This window comes from Aplysia californica, unplaced genomic scaffold, assembly GCF_000002075.1.
Source record: "Aplysia californica isolate F4 #8 unplaced genomic scaffold, AplCal3.0 scaffold00063, whole genome shotgun sequence".
Taxonomy (NCBI): domain Eukaryota; kingdom Metazoa; phylum Mollusca; class Gastropoda; order Aplysiida; family Aplysiidae; genus Aplysia; species Aplysia californica.
In genome coordinates this window covers 1161421-1176270 of record NW_004797333.1, presented here as the reverse complement: position 1 = coordinate 1176270, position 14850 = coordinate 1161421, and the positions used below count along the sequence as shown (strand labels likewise).

The 14850-nt window shown below is 40.8% G+C and overlaps 1 protein-coding gene across 1 annotated transcript in view; it reads right to left on the bottom strand.

The window, feature by feature from the left end:
* Positions 1-12937: 12937 nt before the first annotated feature.
* LOC101860877 (mitotic apparatus protein p62) overlaps positions 12938-14850 on the bottom strand; it is a gene marked incomplete in the record, with an annotated part of 20297 nt that continues 18384 nt past the window's right edge. The window contains 2 exon segments of the mRNA XM_013079791.2: positions 12938-13056; positions 14193-14222. Of these exon segments, the coding sequence (XP_012935245.1) occupies positions 13015-13056; positions 14193-14222 (72 nt within the window).

Below are 14850 nucleotides of genomic sequence, written 5' to 3'. Positions count from 1 at the left end.
TCTCTCTCTCTCTCTCTTTCGATCTCCCTCTCTCTCTTTCTCGTTCTCACTCTCTCTCTCTGTGTCTCTCTCTCTCTCTTTCTATATCCCTCTCTCTTTCTCGTTCTCACTCTCTCTCTCTCTCTTTCTTTCTCCCCCCCCCTCCTCTCTCTCTTTCTCTTTCTGCCCGAAAACAAAATTTATCGCTTTCAACTCAACGCTGGAACGTTTGTTTACACTCGTATCACGGGCAGTCACACGCTAAGAAGACGAGGCAGATCTAGCGCCCAAGTGTCGTTCAGACCTGAAATAGGGCAATTGAAACATCTTGGTAGTTGTAGAAGTTAAACAATCTTTAATAACATCACGGCGCTACATTTCTATTGTTAGTGACTTTGTCACCGGCATTCCGACGAATGATAATAATTGAATAATTAATAAAGGGTGATAGATCTAGGGGATCTGCAACAATGTAGTCAATTCGCGAGGGAAACTTTGGTAGACGACAAAATAGATGGCGGAAAAACATCATCAGTGATCTATTTAGGGCCAATCACAGAGGTGTGCTAGGTGCTCTCAATAGCTTCATGTCGCTCGGAAGGCCGCGAGGCCGTGTTTACGCTACCTAATACGGGGTACCCACTACGGTCCAGCCGTAGTGGGCACCCCGTATAAGACTAAGACTAGATCTAGGTGACCGGCTCCGGGTGGGCAGATAATGCTAGCCACCTGAGGTCGCAGACATCCTCAAGCGTAGCCTGACGCTAGCCTGACGCTAGCCACCCAACATCGGGCGAATAACAACGGCCTTCTTGTAATTGCCAATATGGATCATTAAAGAGGAAGCTCAAGGGGGAACAATTTGCAGATTGACATACTTAGCTCGTTCTATGTACTTTTATAAAGACTACTATACTGATTACTATAAAGAACCACATCGCCATAAGGCTACTTTTATCTCTGCGGTTGCGTGCAATTTCTGCATCGTTCCTTCTACCAATTTGTAAGAGATCCTTTCATTAATATATTTGTCTATTTTTATAAAAAGAGACGGTAACTTTTATAGTGAATGTCGAGAATCTTGTCTACACAACAAAGCTTAGATCTATGTTTTCAAGCCTCGTTTCTATCCCAATAATAGTTTTATCACCCCCCCCCCCTTTCCCCTACCGTACCGTTTGCAACACGTTAGACAAGCATTAACACTGAAGGCCCCTTTAGACGTGCAGTTCATTCATCGACAAACTAACAGTTTAACCGACGGATGCTAGATCTGGGTCATAGTTGAACCGACAGTTTGTCGACGAGAGACGTTCCATTTAGACGTACAGTTTAAGAGTTTTTTATCCTTAAAGTGTCAGTCCTTGGATTGTTGTAGCTAGGTCAAACATCAACGAAGTGGCTGAAGCAAGTTAACTGGACGATTTGACTGCATGTTGTGTTCTCAAATCAAAAACGACATTATAGAAAGAGGATCATCTGGCCTACAGAATTGCTATTATTAAGAAAGGGTATCTATACACACAAATACTCTAGAGGAATTACGGGCCTACCCGACGGACTTAAATAACTTGTTACACATGGATGAACCGGCATATCTCTATATTCTACAGTGTGGATCAGACCCATGATTGAGCAACAATCAACAGTGATGAGAGAAGCAATCTCTCCACATAAAGACTGACAGCAACATTTGGGAGGGGGGTTGCAACAGGAGCAATCTAAAAAGACCTCAAACTCACATCTAGTATTTCTGCTCAGTCGAATTATTCCATAGACATGCTCAGCTATTTATGGTACTCTTATATGAAAGCATGCCATTCAATATCTGGAATATTTCAATGTCTTGCATTATGTTTTGTTGTTTATGTTACTGAAGGTTATGTAGATTTTGCTATTAATCATTCAGTTTCATTCATTGGCTTACTTAACGTAATTATTGTTTCCCAAAACATACAAAACACACACACAAAATTTACTTTGTAATCCGCCATTAAATTGTGTTATCCGCGTGATTTTGATTAGTTTCGGGTCGCCGATCACGAAAATCTTTTTACATTTTTTAAAATTAGGCCAATATGTAGGGAACTTTTGGAAGACATTTTAACTTCCTCCCCCCCCCCCCCCCCCCCCTCTCTCTCTCTCTCTCTCTCTCTCTCTCTATCTCTCTCTCCCTCGTCGTCATGCCTTCAGTTTGCCGGCCAGAAAATATCTGGCTTCGCAGATACCTGGTGGCTGGACTGAGAACCTTTCAATATCGAGAGGATTGCTCGTTTCAACGATCAGTTATACCAGAAAGTTGACAGGATCCTCGCCTTCCTTTCGATATCGTACAATTTGTCGATCAATGAACTGCACGTGTAAAGAAAGGGACCTTAAGCTGAAGTTATAGTAGACATAACACTCCCAGCAGCCCTGTGTTTTTCTACAAAGCTGCTTAAACGAAAAATATAAGTTTGCCCACTTATCATGGTTGTTTTTCTTTCCCTTGCTTATGCCTGCTTTTGTTTAATATAATATACATATATATATATATATATATATATATATATATATATATATATATGTGTGTGTATATATAATACATAATATAGATGTTTATTTATAGATCATATTTTATTTAAATTTAATTTAATGTAATGCAATTTTATTTTATTTTTTATCATTATTATTTTTTAAAATAAATTGTTATAATTATTTTTTCTTTATTTATTTTATTTTTTGGGGTGGGGGGTAGGGTGGACGGTGGGGGTCAGGGAATGGACTGTAATAGAAGAATTATTGAAAGATGTCTCTGAACTTAACAACGAAATAGCAGGTGGTTGTTGGGTGCTCTGGTGTGGTTTCCGCTTTCTTTCCTACCAAACATCTATCGTCCTGAACTCGCCTCCTTTTAAAAAATTTTTGTTACTCTCTTGTGGCACCTCTAATCTTCTGCACTTATACGACCGCATTGTGTTGCAAGAGCCGTAAAATTCTCACTAAAACTAAAAATTAAAAATACAAAGAAATCCACCGCTTTAATCCCCCACTCCCCCCCCCCCCCCCCACCTCAACCCCCTATTATTTTATTTGTCTCCTGAAAATGGTTTTAAAAGTCAGATATCACCTCTTTTTCGTCACAATCCAGCACGTAGACACGGTTTACGACAGAAGTAGGTCAGACCCTGGTTGAGAGCTGAACTGTGCACGCGAAACCAACAACATATTTGTCAGAATTAAAGTCAGACAGTATTATCGTAAAGATCAAGATTTTTTTGGAATTTGCACCTAATACTATTATCCTATTTTGGGCAGTACATTGTTTAAGCATTTAAATGGTTTATTTGCGGTGTTCTCTCCTTTTAATGTTCCATTTCACATACAACGCAATTCATAATCTACTACCTCTACTACCCTCCTCCTCGGCACTTCTTGCACTTTTGACCTAAGCTTCACTTCTTTTCAAAAGGTCAACTCTTGTGAGCCGAGAGTCAAGAAAATGTTCCATCTACGATAATAAAGCGCAGATAAAACTTTTCGACTTGGCGTTTACGATTTTGTTCCTTCTTATACTAAACGTCATCCTACTCCGTCTTATGTGGGATGTACACCTGTTCTGACTATCAAGTGTGTATGATCGGGTCGGACCAGAATGTTCTGGTGGATAGAGTAGATTGGCAAAGCAAAAATTGGCAGGAACTAACTATTCGCTCTACGGGGAAAAATTTATAGAGCTATTGTTCTGTTGGTTCAATTTTTTAATTATTGTATGCTAGAGAGAGACAGCTTTGATGAAATAATGTGAATGATAGATGAACGTTAAAAACATTCGTTGCTTTTGTAACGACAGGCTGGAGGAGTTCACCTTTTACGATGCTAACGATGATTGTTACAAAGACTTATTTACAGGTCTCAAGTTATATTATCTTTGTGAAATTTAACTTTCTTATGAGTTATTCCACCCTCAATCAATTTCAATGACATCCCCACCCCCTAAAAATAATTTATAAATGATTGAACAAAACTTTTCTGTTGATCGAATCGAGTTGTGCTCAACGGAGGGGAATATAATCAGTCAGAATATTTGCAGTCACTGAGCAGATCATGCAAAAGTGAAGATACAATACTAAAGGGTGCACCCTCTTTAAGCCGAGAATTCGTCTTGTAAGTATGACAAAGTGAGAGGCCCCAGCGCTAAAATCCATGTTCCGTCGTTTCGACCACTGCCCCAAGACGAGCTGTCCGTCTTGTCGCCTGTCCTTCTCTGGCCCGCCATTCATCATGACATCTCGTGCCCGACCAACCCCTGCAAAGGCAGGGCAAATAATATTTCACGGGTAGGGTCCATTTTCACCATCTGTATTTACATTCTATCTCCAAAATGTTTGTTATTTTTAAAAATCTTGCACATCGATGTGTTTTAACTTAAATTATTTCTTTCTCTTTTTTTGGATGCAGGTGTCTTTATGTCCCCCCTCGACACAATTTAGATAATTTAGGAGCCAGGCTTCAGACCCTGCCTGTCAGGGTAAACCCGTGCTGATAGGGATACATCCCAGCAGAAAGACGGAGATCACTCGATTAAAAATTTCCACACTCGGTTATCGAACTCGGATATCGTGCTCGCGACAGGGAAGCACCCATCCGCTACTCTGCAGGGCTTGTGTTTTGTTTGAACATATCTATCTATTCAAATTATGAACTTCAGTTCTTTTGAAATTTTGAGCCTTTTTAAAATGTTTACCAAGATCATGAAAGCAATTTTAATGAGCTACGGCTGTTTAAAAACTTGCTGTTATAGAAGTTTTACGCCTTAAGCATACAATAGACTGCCTGTAAAACAAGGACTTTAGATTAACAGCTTGTGATGCTAAACCGTGTGAAGTAACACCCATGGTATCCATCTGTCTGACACGAAGGGTTAAAGTTGCCGAGAAAAGTAAAATAAACTAGAGAAAAACGAAGACCTATTGTTCTAAAGAACCATAATCTTTTAGAAGAGACCTACGGCTGTCAAACCACCATACCTGCGAGGAACACACATTCGTACCATTTTTTAAATTTATTTATTTGGGTTTGTTTTAAGTGAGAATCCCAAATGACAAAACTAGCGAAACGGTGTCCATGAAATCACCCAGAGCTGCTAGTGTGTATACAAGAGCAAAATCTTCTTACAAGAGTAACCCCATGAAGTTCAGATTCGCAGTCCGCCCTTGCACTACGCCTGACCATTATGGATTGCACAGAGCCAATGACTAAACCCTTTCCTGTGCAGTGAGATGCCAGTAGAACATTCGCGGTAACAAAGACGCATTGTGACGAAGAGGACGCTAAATTTATAAAAGTAGTGCTCGCGTCTCATCTCCTGACAGGGACGTCCCTAGGGCAAGGCAGGTCGCTTGCGTCCGTCGCAAGGTACGCGTCACTCGTCACTGCAAACTGTGCACTCTGTCACAGACAAAACGGAATGGACGGAATGTGTATGTTTGGTAGAGGGTCACTTACGTTAGTATAGCGCGGGAGCCTTGGGAAACTTCTCGAAATCTGCTATTATATAGAACGTGCTTACGAAAATACTTACCCCAACCCTAGGCCACCTCATAAAGATATACCAGACAAAAGGGACTGTTCACGCTTTCATTTCCCCTTTTCTATTTCTAGGGTTTGGTCAATGTATATTTTTAGAACCTGCAAGGATGTAAATTTGCGCTGCTCTACAAACTGACCAATAGTATGATCTATGTCGAGCGCTTACGGCAAGTTTTCCGTTGTCTTTTTCAAGACATTGGAAATGTTTCAAAAAGGCCAAAATACAGTAATCATTTTCTTTTTTAAATAAGCTTACTTTTAATGACAAGTTCCACTAAAGGGTTAAAAAACAAACACAAAAACGGCAAGAATCATTATCATTTTACTTTAAATGTTTCAGTGTCTAACCTTGCTCAAGTGAGTGTGTGTGTGTGTGTGTGTGTGTGTGTGTGTGTGTGTGTGTGTGTGTGTGTGTGTGTGTGTGTGTGTGTGTGTGTGTGTTGTGAAGCGCTTTGTATCGATGAAACTATTTCAGTTTACTTGTGACAAGAAAGCACCAGTTCCTTTCCCAGCAGTCAAAGCAATCTTAGGTAAAAATAAAATTGGCTTTTCCTTTCAGGAGTGTTTCTCTCAAGACTGATGCAACTCTTTTACTTAGTTTTTCCGCGTCCCCGGTTTAGAGTCTCAAGATCTGTATCAAGAATGTACTGGGACCGATACCCACTCCATTAGCACAAAGCTTTAAATCCTTAGAAAAACGCCACAATCTCACACACCAATGCCCGATAAAACCAAGAAAAACACTAGTTTGCCTGGATGCGGGTATTGATGACGGCGTTGTCGCCCCGACTCAAAAGAAACGATTCTACTCGTGACAACAACAAAACCTTTGGACCAAGCGGAGTTAATTTCTCCCTGCAGCCCACCTTTCTTGGCGAGCAACTTCCCTAAAGGCGCCACTGGAAGTCAAAACAAGCCAGTGTATTATGCCGGTCGCGGGGCGGTAACTTTAACCATCAGTGTTCAAAGAATGGTAAAGTTGATTGATGCGGGGGACAGTATATTTAGAAAAGACCTTCCAGAGAAACATGAGCCGGGGCAGCACAGGTTGACGCGTGTCCAGGCGTTTAGAATTATTGCTCCTCGGCGGGCCAGGAAGACAGCAAGTAGTAGTGTAATACATGGGAGTTGTGAATGAAAGATGGACGTACAAGGACAAGGTTCAGGTAACTCCAGATGCTGCAGTACATTATTACATTTGCCTAAGCGTGGAGCACTGGGCCAATTGTACATAACACAAGAATTATTGATCTATGACCCATAGTAAAGTCGGAAAAAACAATAAGTCCCAAGCATTTTTACTCCTAAATTTTGGATTTTGAGAATTCAGTTTATAAAATTCCAAAAAGAACAAAAATCAATTCAAACATACAGATCTAGCCCAGACTAATTTGTTTGCTTCTCTCTAAATAAGATCATGCTGGGTATACCGTACGCGGTTCGCTTACACAGCGGTCTCATCCGAAGACGGCATGGGATTCTGTACTCTTGATAGTGCAGACGAGAACACATAACCAATTGTACTTCTTGCACTTTTGACCTAAGCTTCACTTCTTTTCAAAAGGTCAACTCTTGTGAGCCGAGAGTCAAGAAAATGTTCCATCTACGATAATAAAGTGCAGATAAAACTGTACTCTTGATAGTGCAGACGAGAACACATAACCAATTGTACAGCTCACATTTTAAAAGTTCAAAAAATACTTAGCAGCATGCGGCTCGCCGTTATGTAATAATCTAGTTGTCCGTGAACAAGATCTAAACAGTTTAACAACTTTCAAGGAATCCGGATATCTTGTCAGGTTGCTGAAAACTTTGCTAAGGCCCGTTTTTGGATTCACTTATAGTCACAGTATGATATGATATGATTTGAGTTGCTACGTGTCTGCACAATGGTGGATTGGCATCCAGGGGCAACGCGTATCCCCAATCATTTTACGGAAACCCTTAATTCCGAGCGTTATGCCCTACATGTATATATACTTTAGTCTCTTCATTTTGTACTCAGTGTCTTTTCGAGGCGCAAATAATCGGGTAGTGCTGGGCAAAGGGTATGGTGTGTGTACTATGTATGAAGATGATAAAGGGAAACGTAAAGGAAAAATATTTCTTGCGTGCAATCATGGTATTGTGACCATCAACATAGTAGATGAAGAGTCAGGATTTCTTCTATATTTGAACAACTATCATGTCACAACGCTACCTCCCCTACCCCTAGTTTGCTGGCACTGATACACAACTCATTGATACGGAATTATACAGATTATTTGAACTATTTTAAACTCTAGTCTGTTCACTTTTCGTGTCCATGTTTGCATGGCAAGATCAAATAAGAAAAAAAGTCACCCGTAAGGTTGTTTCGTTGAAATTGATACGCTGTTTCCGAATTGGATATTTTTATGATAGGACGCAATTTTTTAAAAATATTTAAATATAATATATATATACGTCAGATACATTTTACTAGGCACATCGGTCTACTCGTGTTTTGCGCCTAGTCAGTGTGTTGTGGTTCATTAATTTTTACGGCTGCTGTAGAAATGTATGAATTACAACACTATACAGGAGAATCCTCCGAGCCACAGGCGGTTGATGGATCAAAATTTGGGTGGGGCTCAGAGATGATAGTAAGTCGAGTTCAAAGGTAGGATGTTGTCTTTTCAGAGGAAAGCATCCTTTTGTGCGAGAGTATAAGGGTGTATGTGTGCGTGTAGAAAGTAAGGCTTTCCTCATGGGATCAATGAGCATCTCGGTTACTAGGTCTGGTAGGCTGAGTGGGAGAACACAAAGGCAGCCGATTTCTGTCACCTACCATTAAGCGCCGTAGGTTATAGGAATCCATCTATACAATTTCTACAAGTGCACAGAGACACGGCCTACTCTCTTCGCCGATCGGCGGGATCGGCGGCGGCTTATTTGATAGGAATTAAATTTGTATTCCTACTCACAGAAATCCGCTGCTTGGTGCGAAGGAGTGCCCCGTCAGAGGCCCGTCACCGGATGTGTGACGTCATAGGGCTGGACTGGGGACTTTTTCAACTGACCATTATCTCAACAAGAAAAGGTCGTAGACAAAATCTGATTAGATATTTGAAATTAGCGATCCAAATTCTACAGGACAGGCCCACAAAGGAGAATTTGAATTTGTGAAGTATTTTTAAAAATCAGTAATAATGTTTTTTTTTAAATTCACAGACTGTAGTTATTGAGTTAAGAAGTGTGCTCAGTGTGTTGTGTGCTCTGTGTGTGTGTGTGTGTGTGTGTGTGTGTGTGTGTGTGTGTGTGTGTGTGTGTGTGTGTGTGTGCGTGTGCGTGTGCGTGAGTGCGTGCGTACGTGCGTGTATGTTCAAGAAACACAGTTGTTCACATATTTTGTTAATTTTACAGTGAAAAATGCCTTGGTTTCCGTTGTATGCAAACGGTCTCCCGTATGAGATTAAAGAGATACATTTTAAGCAAATCTACATTAAGGTTAAAACAAAAATTAAAGTAAGTAGTAGCATGTGCATGCCATTTCGTTTCTTATTTAATTTTTGAAGAAAGCATGTTGGAATTTACAATACGATAGTCGTTCACAACATGACGCTTAAAGTAAAAGCCTAACTGGTCAAATCTAGATCTAGTTCAGAGGAACATCTTACACGCGCTGAAAATATGTGTCCTATGTTCTACTCACGGAAAGATCGGCGCCGAACAAATATGTCAATGATAGTGATAGTGATACGTCGAAACATATTCGGTGGCCTCTCTGTCCCCGCCCTAATACAGACTTCAACATAAGTTAAGGACCACTTGCAAACACTCTGAGTGGTCTTCTTGGGTCGACCTGCACGTGGGTGTTCTTGGACTGATCGAGTGGCATGATGGCGCTGCCTCAGGCGGACAATGACAGAGTTTGACTCTGCAAGCCTTCTGGCAACTTCTCGGGCTCCAACCCCATTTTGCAGCCATGCCATAGCTCTGGCACGATCAAAGTCTCTCAGCTTTCGTCTTGGTAGCATGTTGAAGCGATATTGGATTTTGAGCAAACGGCGGCTTATATTGCCACCAAAGTGAGCACAGCTCGAGACCGTCTGTACGTCCTTTTATGACGTGCACCAGAAGTTTTAACAGAGGAAAGTCTGTGGTGTCGCACACAAGTCGATAAAAAGCATAACATTTGGCTAAATTCCCCGAGGATTTCCGTGCTGCACGTGGTGATTTTGCCCCTTCAGGAAGTTTTGACGTACACATTGGTATCCCATTAACACTTTCAGAGCAAAAATTTTGAAATATTCCTCACTGGTTTTTTTCTGATTTGGCTAGATTCTATCTGTCAAGGTGGTCCTTTACTTATGTTGAAGTATGTAGCAAATTGAACGCCTCCATTTCATATGCATATCAAGGGACACCTCTTTGTTTACTTTGTGCGCAATATTTTCAAATTTTGGATATTTTTTGGTCTCTTTGATAAATCCCTCCCCCGTTTGTTACCAAGGCAATTTATCGCGACAAAATTATTAAAACTAGATTACGCTAAGCCTCATTGCTTCGTAATTTTCCACGCTGTGGAATAATCTGCACGGTTTCAGGGGGGCATGCCCCTACATTTTCTCCTACAGGTTGCTATTTCCAATATTAGGTATGTAACTTTCTTGGAAATAATTTGATTGGTAACAACTGTCCTTGAAGCCAGTTACTTGTACAGGGGAGGGACAAAAGATCAGCTGGGCTAGGCTAGGGCAACAATGCCAATATGCGCAGAAGTTCGTCGAAGGACGCTCTGGACTTAACCCTGGGTATGTGGGAAAAGTGTGTCAAACTTTTACCAAATGTCACTGTCAGAGTTTAGATTATGGGTCCTGGTCTCTTGTACTACAGCTTTCGCAAGCTCTTATAAAATCTTACCTTAGACGAGTTTTATAAAGAAAGGACAGTGGGAATTGAGATCATCCTTTGCTGCACCCTGAAGACGTCATTTGATTGGTTGCTAGTATGCAATCGTTCTTAACGTGCCGACAGATTGGAGTCACCTTCTCCACACCTTTTTCCCACCTGGCCCCAATTTTGGGAGCGGCAGGTTTAATTTACAAGAAAAGCTTTGCGAGCGACAGAGTAGAGTCACCAACCTCTCACCTCCCCTTTTTAAAGTGACTTTCCTCCAAGCCCCCCAAAAGGTTGGTGACGGAATTTTAACGAACGACTAAAACTTCTCGCACCTTTATTCACCAAAAACCCTCACTCGGTGTGTGTACTCACTTGCATACGATAAAAAGGGCTTGCTCCGTTAAATGATGATAATATTCACCATATTTACTACGATGCTGGTATATTTTGTGAACCCAGTAACAGCGCCTGTTCAGCCTTCATTTTCTCAACCAATATAAAACCATCCACTGAAACTGAAATATTTCTTCGTCCGTCTTGCATACACAGGGCTAGGCCAGCCTCGAAAATATGTTTACGTTAAGAAAATTTACGGTAATATTCTAATAATCACGAACACTGACTGATTCAAAAGAGTGAAGATGTCACCTCTTAATAGGGGACGTCGGGGGAGGGGAGAGGCCTTCACTCTGTCGCCGACTTTCCTCTCCCCTTGCTCTCCGCAAAAGGGGAGTGGAGAGGCTTGGGGCTAGCTCCAGAAATCTGACTACTCTACACCTTTAGCAGGAAAAACGATCAGAGATACGAGTAAATGTGTGTCAACTGCGTACAAATGGGGGTGGATGATGCTAAAGAAAAGTTTTAATGGTTTCAACTGATTATTTCTTTAATTCAAGAAACAATACGTTAGAAAAGAGAGAAGGGGCCGCTTGGGCCCTTTAGATTTTTACTACACCCTGCCACATTTCAAGAGTTCACTGGTTTCACTGTTTAAAATTCTGCGTTGTTATGAAAATTATGTATCGGTGGTCAAGATAAAAAAACCTCGCAATTCATTGAACTTGAACTATGCAGAAACAAAGGCTTTTGTAATGTTCAACAGACCCATCTAGATTTCATCATCCATCTACAAGTTGTAAAAGTCATCGAATGCAACCAACTCATTGAGAAGGTTGGTATGTGTGGAGGCATTTTGCTCAAGAAGCCATTGGATTTTTATTCGACCAAAAAATCCTTTGAGTCCCCGGTTTTTAATATCTAATTTATTTTATTTTGTTTTTCTTTCTTTTTTTCCCAGGGAGGGGGGACGGTACATCAGAGAAACCCACAGACAGCCTTTTGTCTGTGGCAAATGAGTTTAAAAACATTTCTGCATTCTGTATCAACTGCGTAAAACTAACCAGACAAAGTGGCGATATCCATAGTTGTGACCAATGCGTGTGCGTTTAAAAGAAAGCTCAGGTATGGCTCAAGGTTAGACTACTTGCGTACCACGAACACCATCTTACCCCCTCCCCACCACACACACGCACATCGAAATCCCATCTGCCACTTTTAACCATCAGAGGATGGATTTCAGGTCGCAAGTGCTCTGGTGTGGTTTGCTCCTTTTCTGTCAACCATTTATCACCCTGATCTCACTTTTGGTGTTTTTAACTCTTGGGCAATACCCCTAATCTTCGGCACTAATGACATTGTGTTGCAAATGCCATAACTTACTAAAACTAAAAACGATCTCAGGTCACCCACATAGCGCCCACCCACTCTTGTCTATGGAGATGTCAAGACTCAGTTTCAATCACGTCATATGCGGCTTGTGGGCGGGATCAGGATTACTGCACAACTAGTAAAGTAATGTGATCATAAAGCGGAATCATTTGATACCATCTGACAGGCTTGTTTTATTGTTTTACTAAAGAGTTTAAAGGCACAACACAAGGTCAAAAAGTGCCGAAGATTAGGTGTTACATGAGAGTAACAAAAACAAAATAGAGGGACGGTAGATAAGGACGATAGACGTTTGATAGGAAACAAGGAGTAAACCACACCAGAGCACCCACCAACCACCCACTCTGACGAGCTGCAGTTTAATCAAACATCCTAGTGTACTATTTCAAAAAAAGCTTTGGCACAATTTCAGTCGTCGATTTTCAAGACAGAAGTTCAAGGTAACGTACTTCACAGAAAAAGTCCTTTGTCTTGAGGGCTAAGGTACGATTCCCACTGATAAGTTGTACAAGTCGTCACTGGCTTGGACATTCTGTTCAAAAAAAGCTTTACCTTATTTTGTACAAATTTGCTGGGTACCTACCTTGTTTTAAGGGCTACAAATACAGCCTAAGCTAACTGATCATACCCGATCAATATCTTTAATTTTAAAAGTGACCGTTTGGTCTCCCTCCCTCCCCCTGTCCCCTCTTTCCACAAAAGATGGGAAAAACCGTCAACTACGAGTCAACAGAACTGTTTAGACCCGAGAACACTGCTTCTTCAGTCAAAGTATATTGAACAAGTAAAGCGTGTGTTAATTGCAATATATAATTTATTTTTTGGAAAATGAACAATTTCATTAAAGCAGAATGCAATAAATTGAACACAATCTCACTTCTTGGCTTTCTTTCCTCTCTTTGGTTGCTCGACAGGCTGAGGAAAAAAGAAGGTACACCAAAGGCTAACAGTGATCAAAGGAAAACAAGCATGGGAGCAAGTTAATGTATGCGTTCAGATAAGAGCTCTTTTAAACAAAATAATACACTAATGTATACATTTGGAGGTTCAAAATTGCCTAATGAAGTACATACAAATACAGTTAAAAATATACTTTAAAAATCCCGAAAGGTTCCCTACAGCACACACACCCCACACACGAAGCACACCACACAAAGACACAAAGACAAAAACGCACAAAGACACTCACACAAAGACACTCAAACAAAGACACTCACACAAAGACACTAACAAAGACACTCACACAAAGACACTAACAAAGACACTCACACAAAGACACTAACAAAGACACTCACACAAAGACACTAACAAAGACACATAAACACAAAACCACAAAAACACACTTGTATTTAGGACAGAAAAGCCTAGAATTTCGACGTCAAAGTCACATGATAACGAACAGATGACCAAATCACAAACTGGAAGAAGCATACTACATGTGTCAGTGAGTGACATGCCAGATGGTTTTAGTAAAAAGAAGCACATCGAAACAATGGTCTTTATTTTAGTGCTGAGGAAAGACAGACAAACACAACAGAGAAGGAAAGTGGGACCTGCCGATGGCACCCTCCAACCACCCGCATCCCAGATGGCCACACCGACATCCTTTCAAAGATTATTCGTTTCAAGATTAGCTCGCACTGTGAGGCTAACTTAAAACGAACCATTCAAACACAAAGGTACACGAGACAAGTCAACATCGGTTGCTTTGATCTGCTTCAAGAGCAGGGGTGGACATTTCAAAGGCCTGTCACTGGCTGCCGAGTGCCTCTGGTCGACGAAGACATACCAGACAGATCGTAGGGAACACTTCACTTCTTAGTTCAAGTAGATGGGTTAAAAACTACAATGTAGATTATAATGAGAGCGCATCCGATAAGACTTGGCGAAATCGTAAATCATGCGCGTGATATTTGGGCATGGTACCAACATTTGATGAGGACTAGTCCTCAGAGATTTCATTACTGAAAGACGGCCAAAGCACACATATTAAACATTACATAAGCAATATCGCAATTAATAACAGTCTGCATCGCGGTAACACATCTTACCGTTTTCGCTTTCCCTTTCTTGGCAGTTTCCTGCGGAAAGAAATACGATAAAATAAAACATTGCATTCTTTAAAGTTTTAATTGGAGGAAATAGCACTAGGTTAAAAGTAAAATAAGAATTTGTGAAAGAATGGCATTCTGCGGTGAGACCACAATGCTTTCAATAAGGAAACAAAGCGTTTACAAAAGCAGATCTAAATGCCGCTCTGACCGGGAGATGGGGAGATGGCAAAGGTTTACATTTTTGACTAATACAAATCAAATTTTAGCTGTCCAGGTTCTCTTTCTTCCTTTTCGCTAGTTCCATGACAACGAAGAATTAACACTGAACAGTTGAGATCTTAATTCTACGTCCATCTAAAGAAGAGACCTTTAGCACAATCATTATTATTACCCGAGGCAACCCCAATCTAAAAAAATATGCGGACTACGACACTTTGATCAGGTTTCCAGTACTTTACTGCTGATGTAAGCCATTATTCCCGAGGAACAGAAGAAACGTTACACATGTCGTTACATAGGTTTGAGGCTTGTTTGTAGGAAAATAAACACAATGTAAAAACTGAATAAAGTTCCTTCGGATAAGTGGTAAACCAACATTCATTTGCTGCAAATAGAGAGATAGAGAGATAGAGAGATAGAGAGATAGAGAGATAGA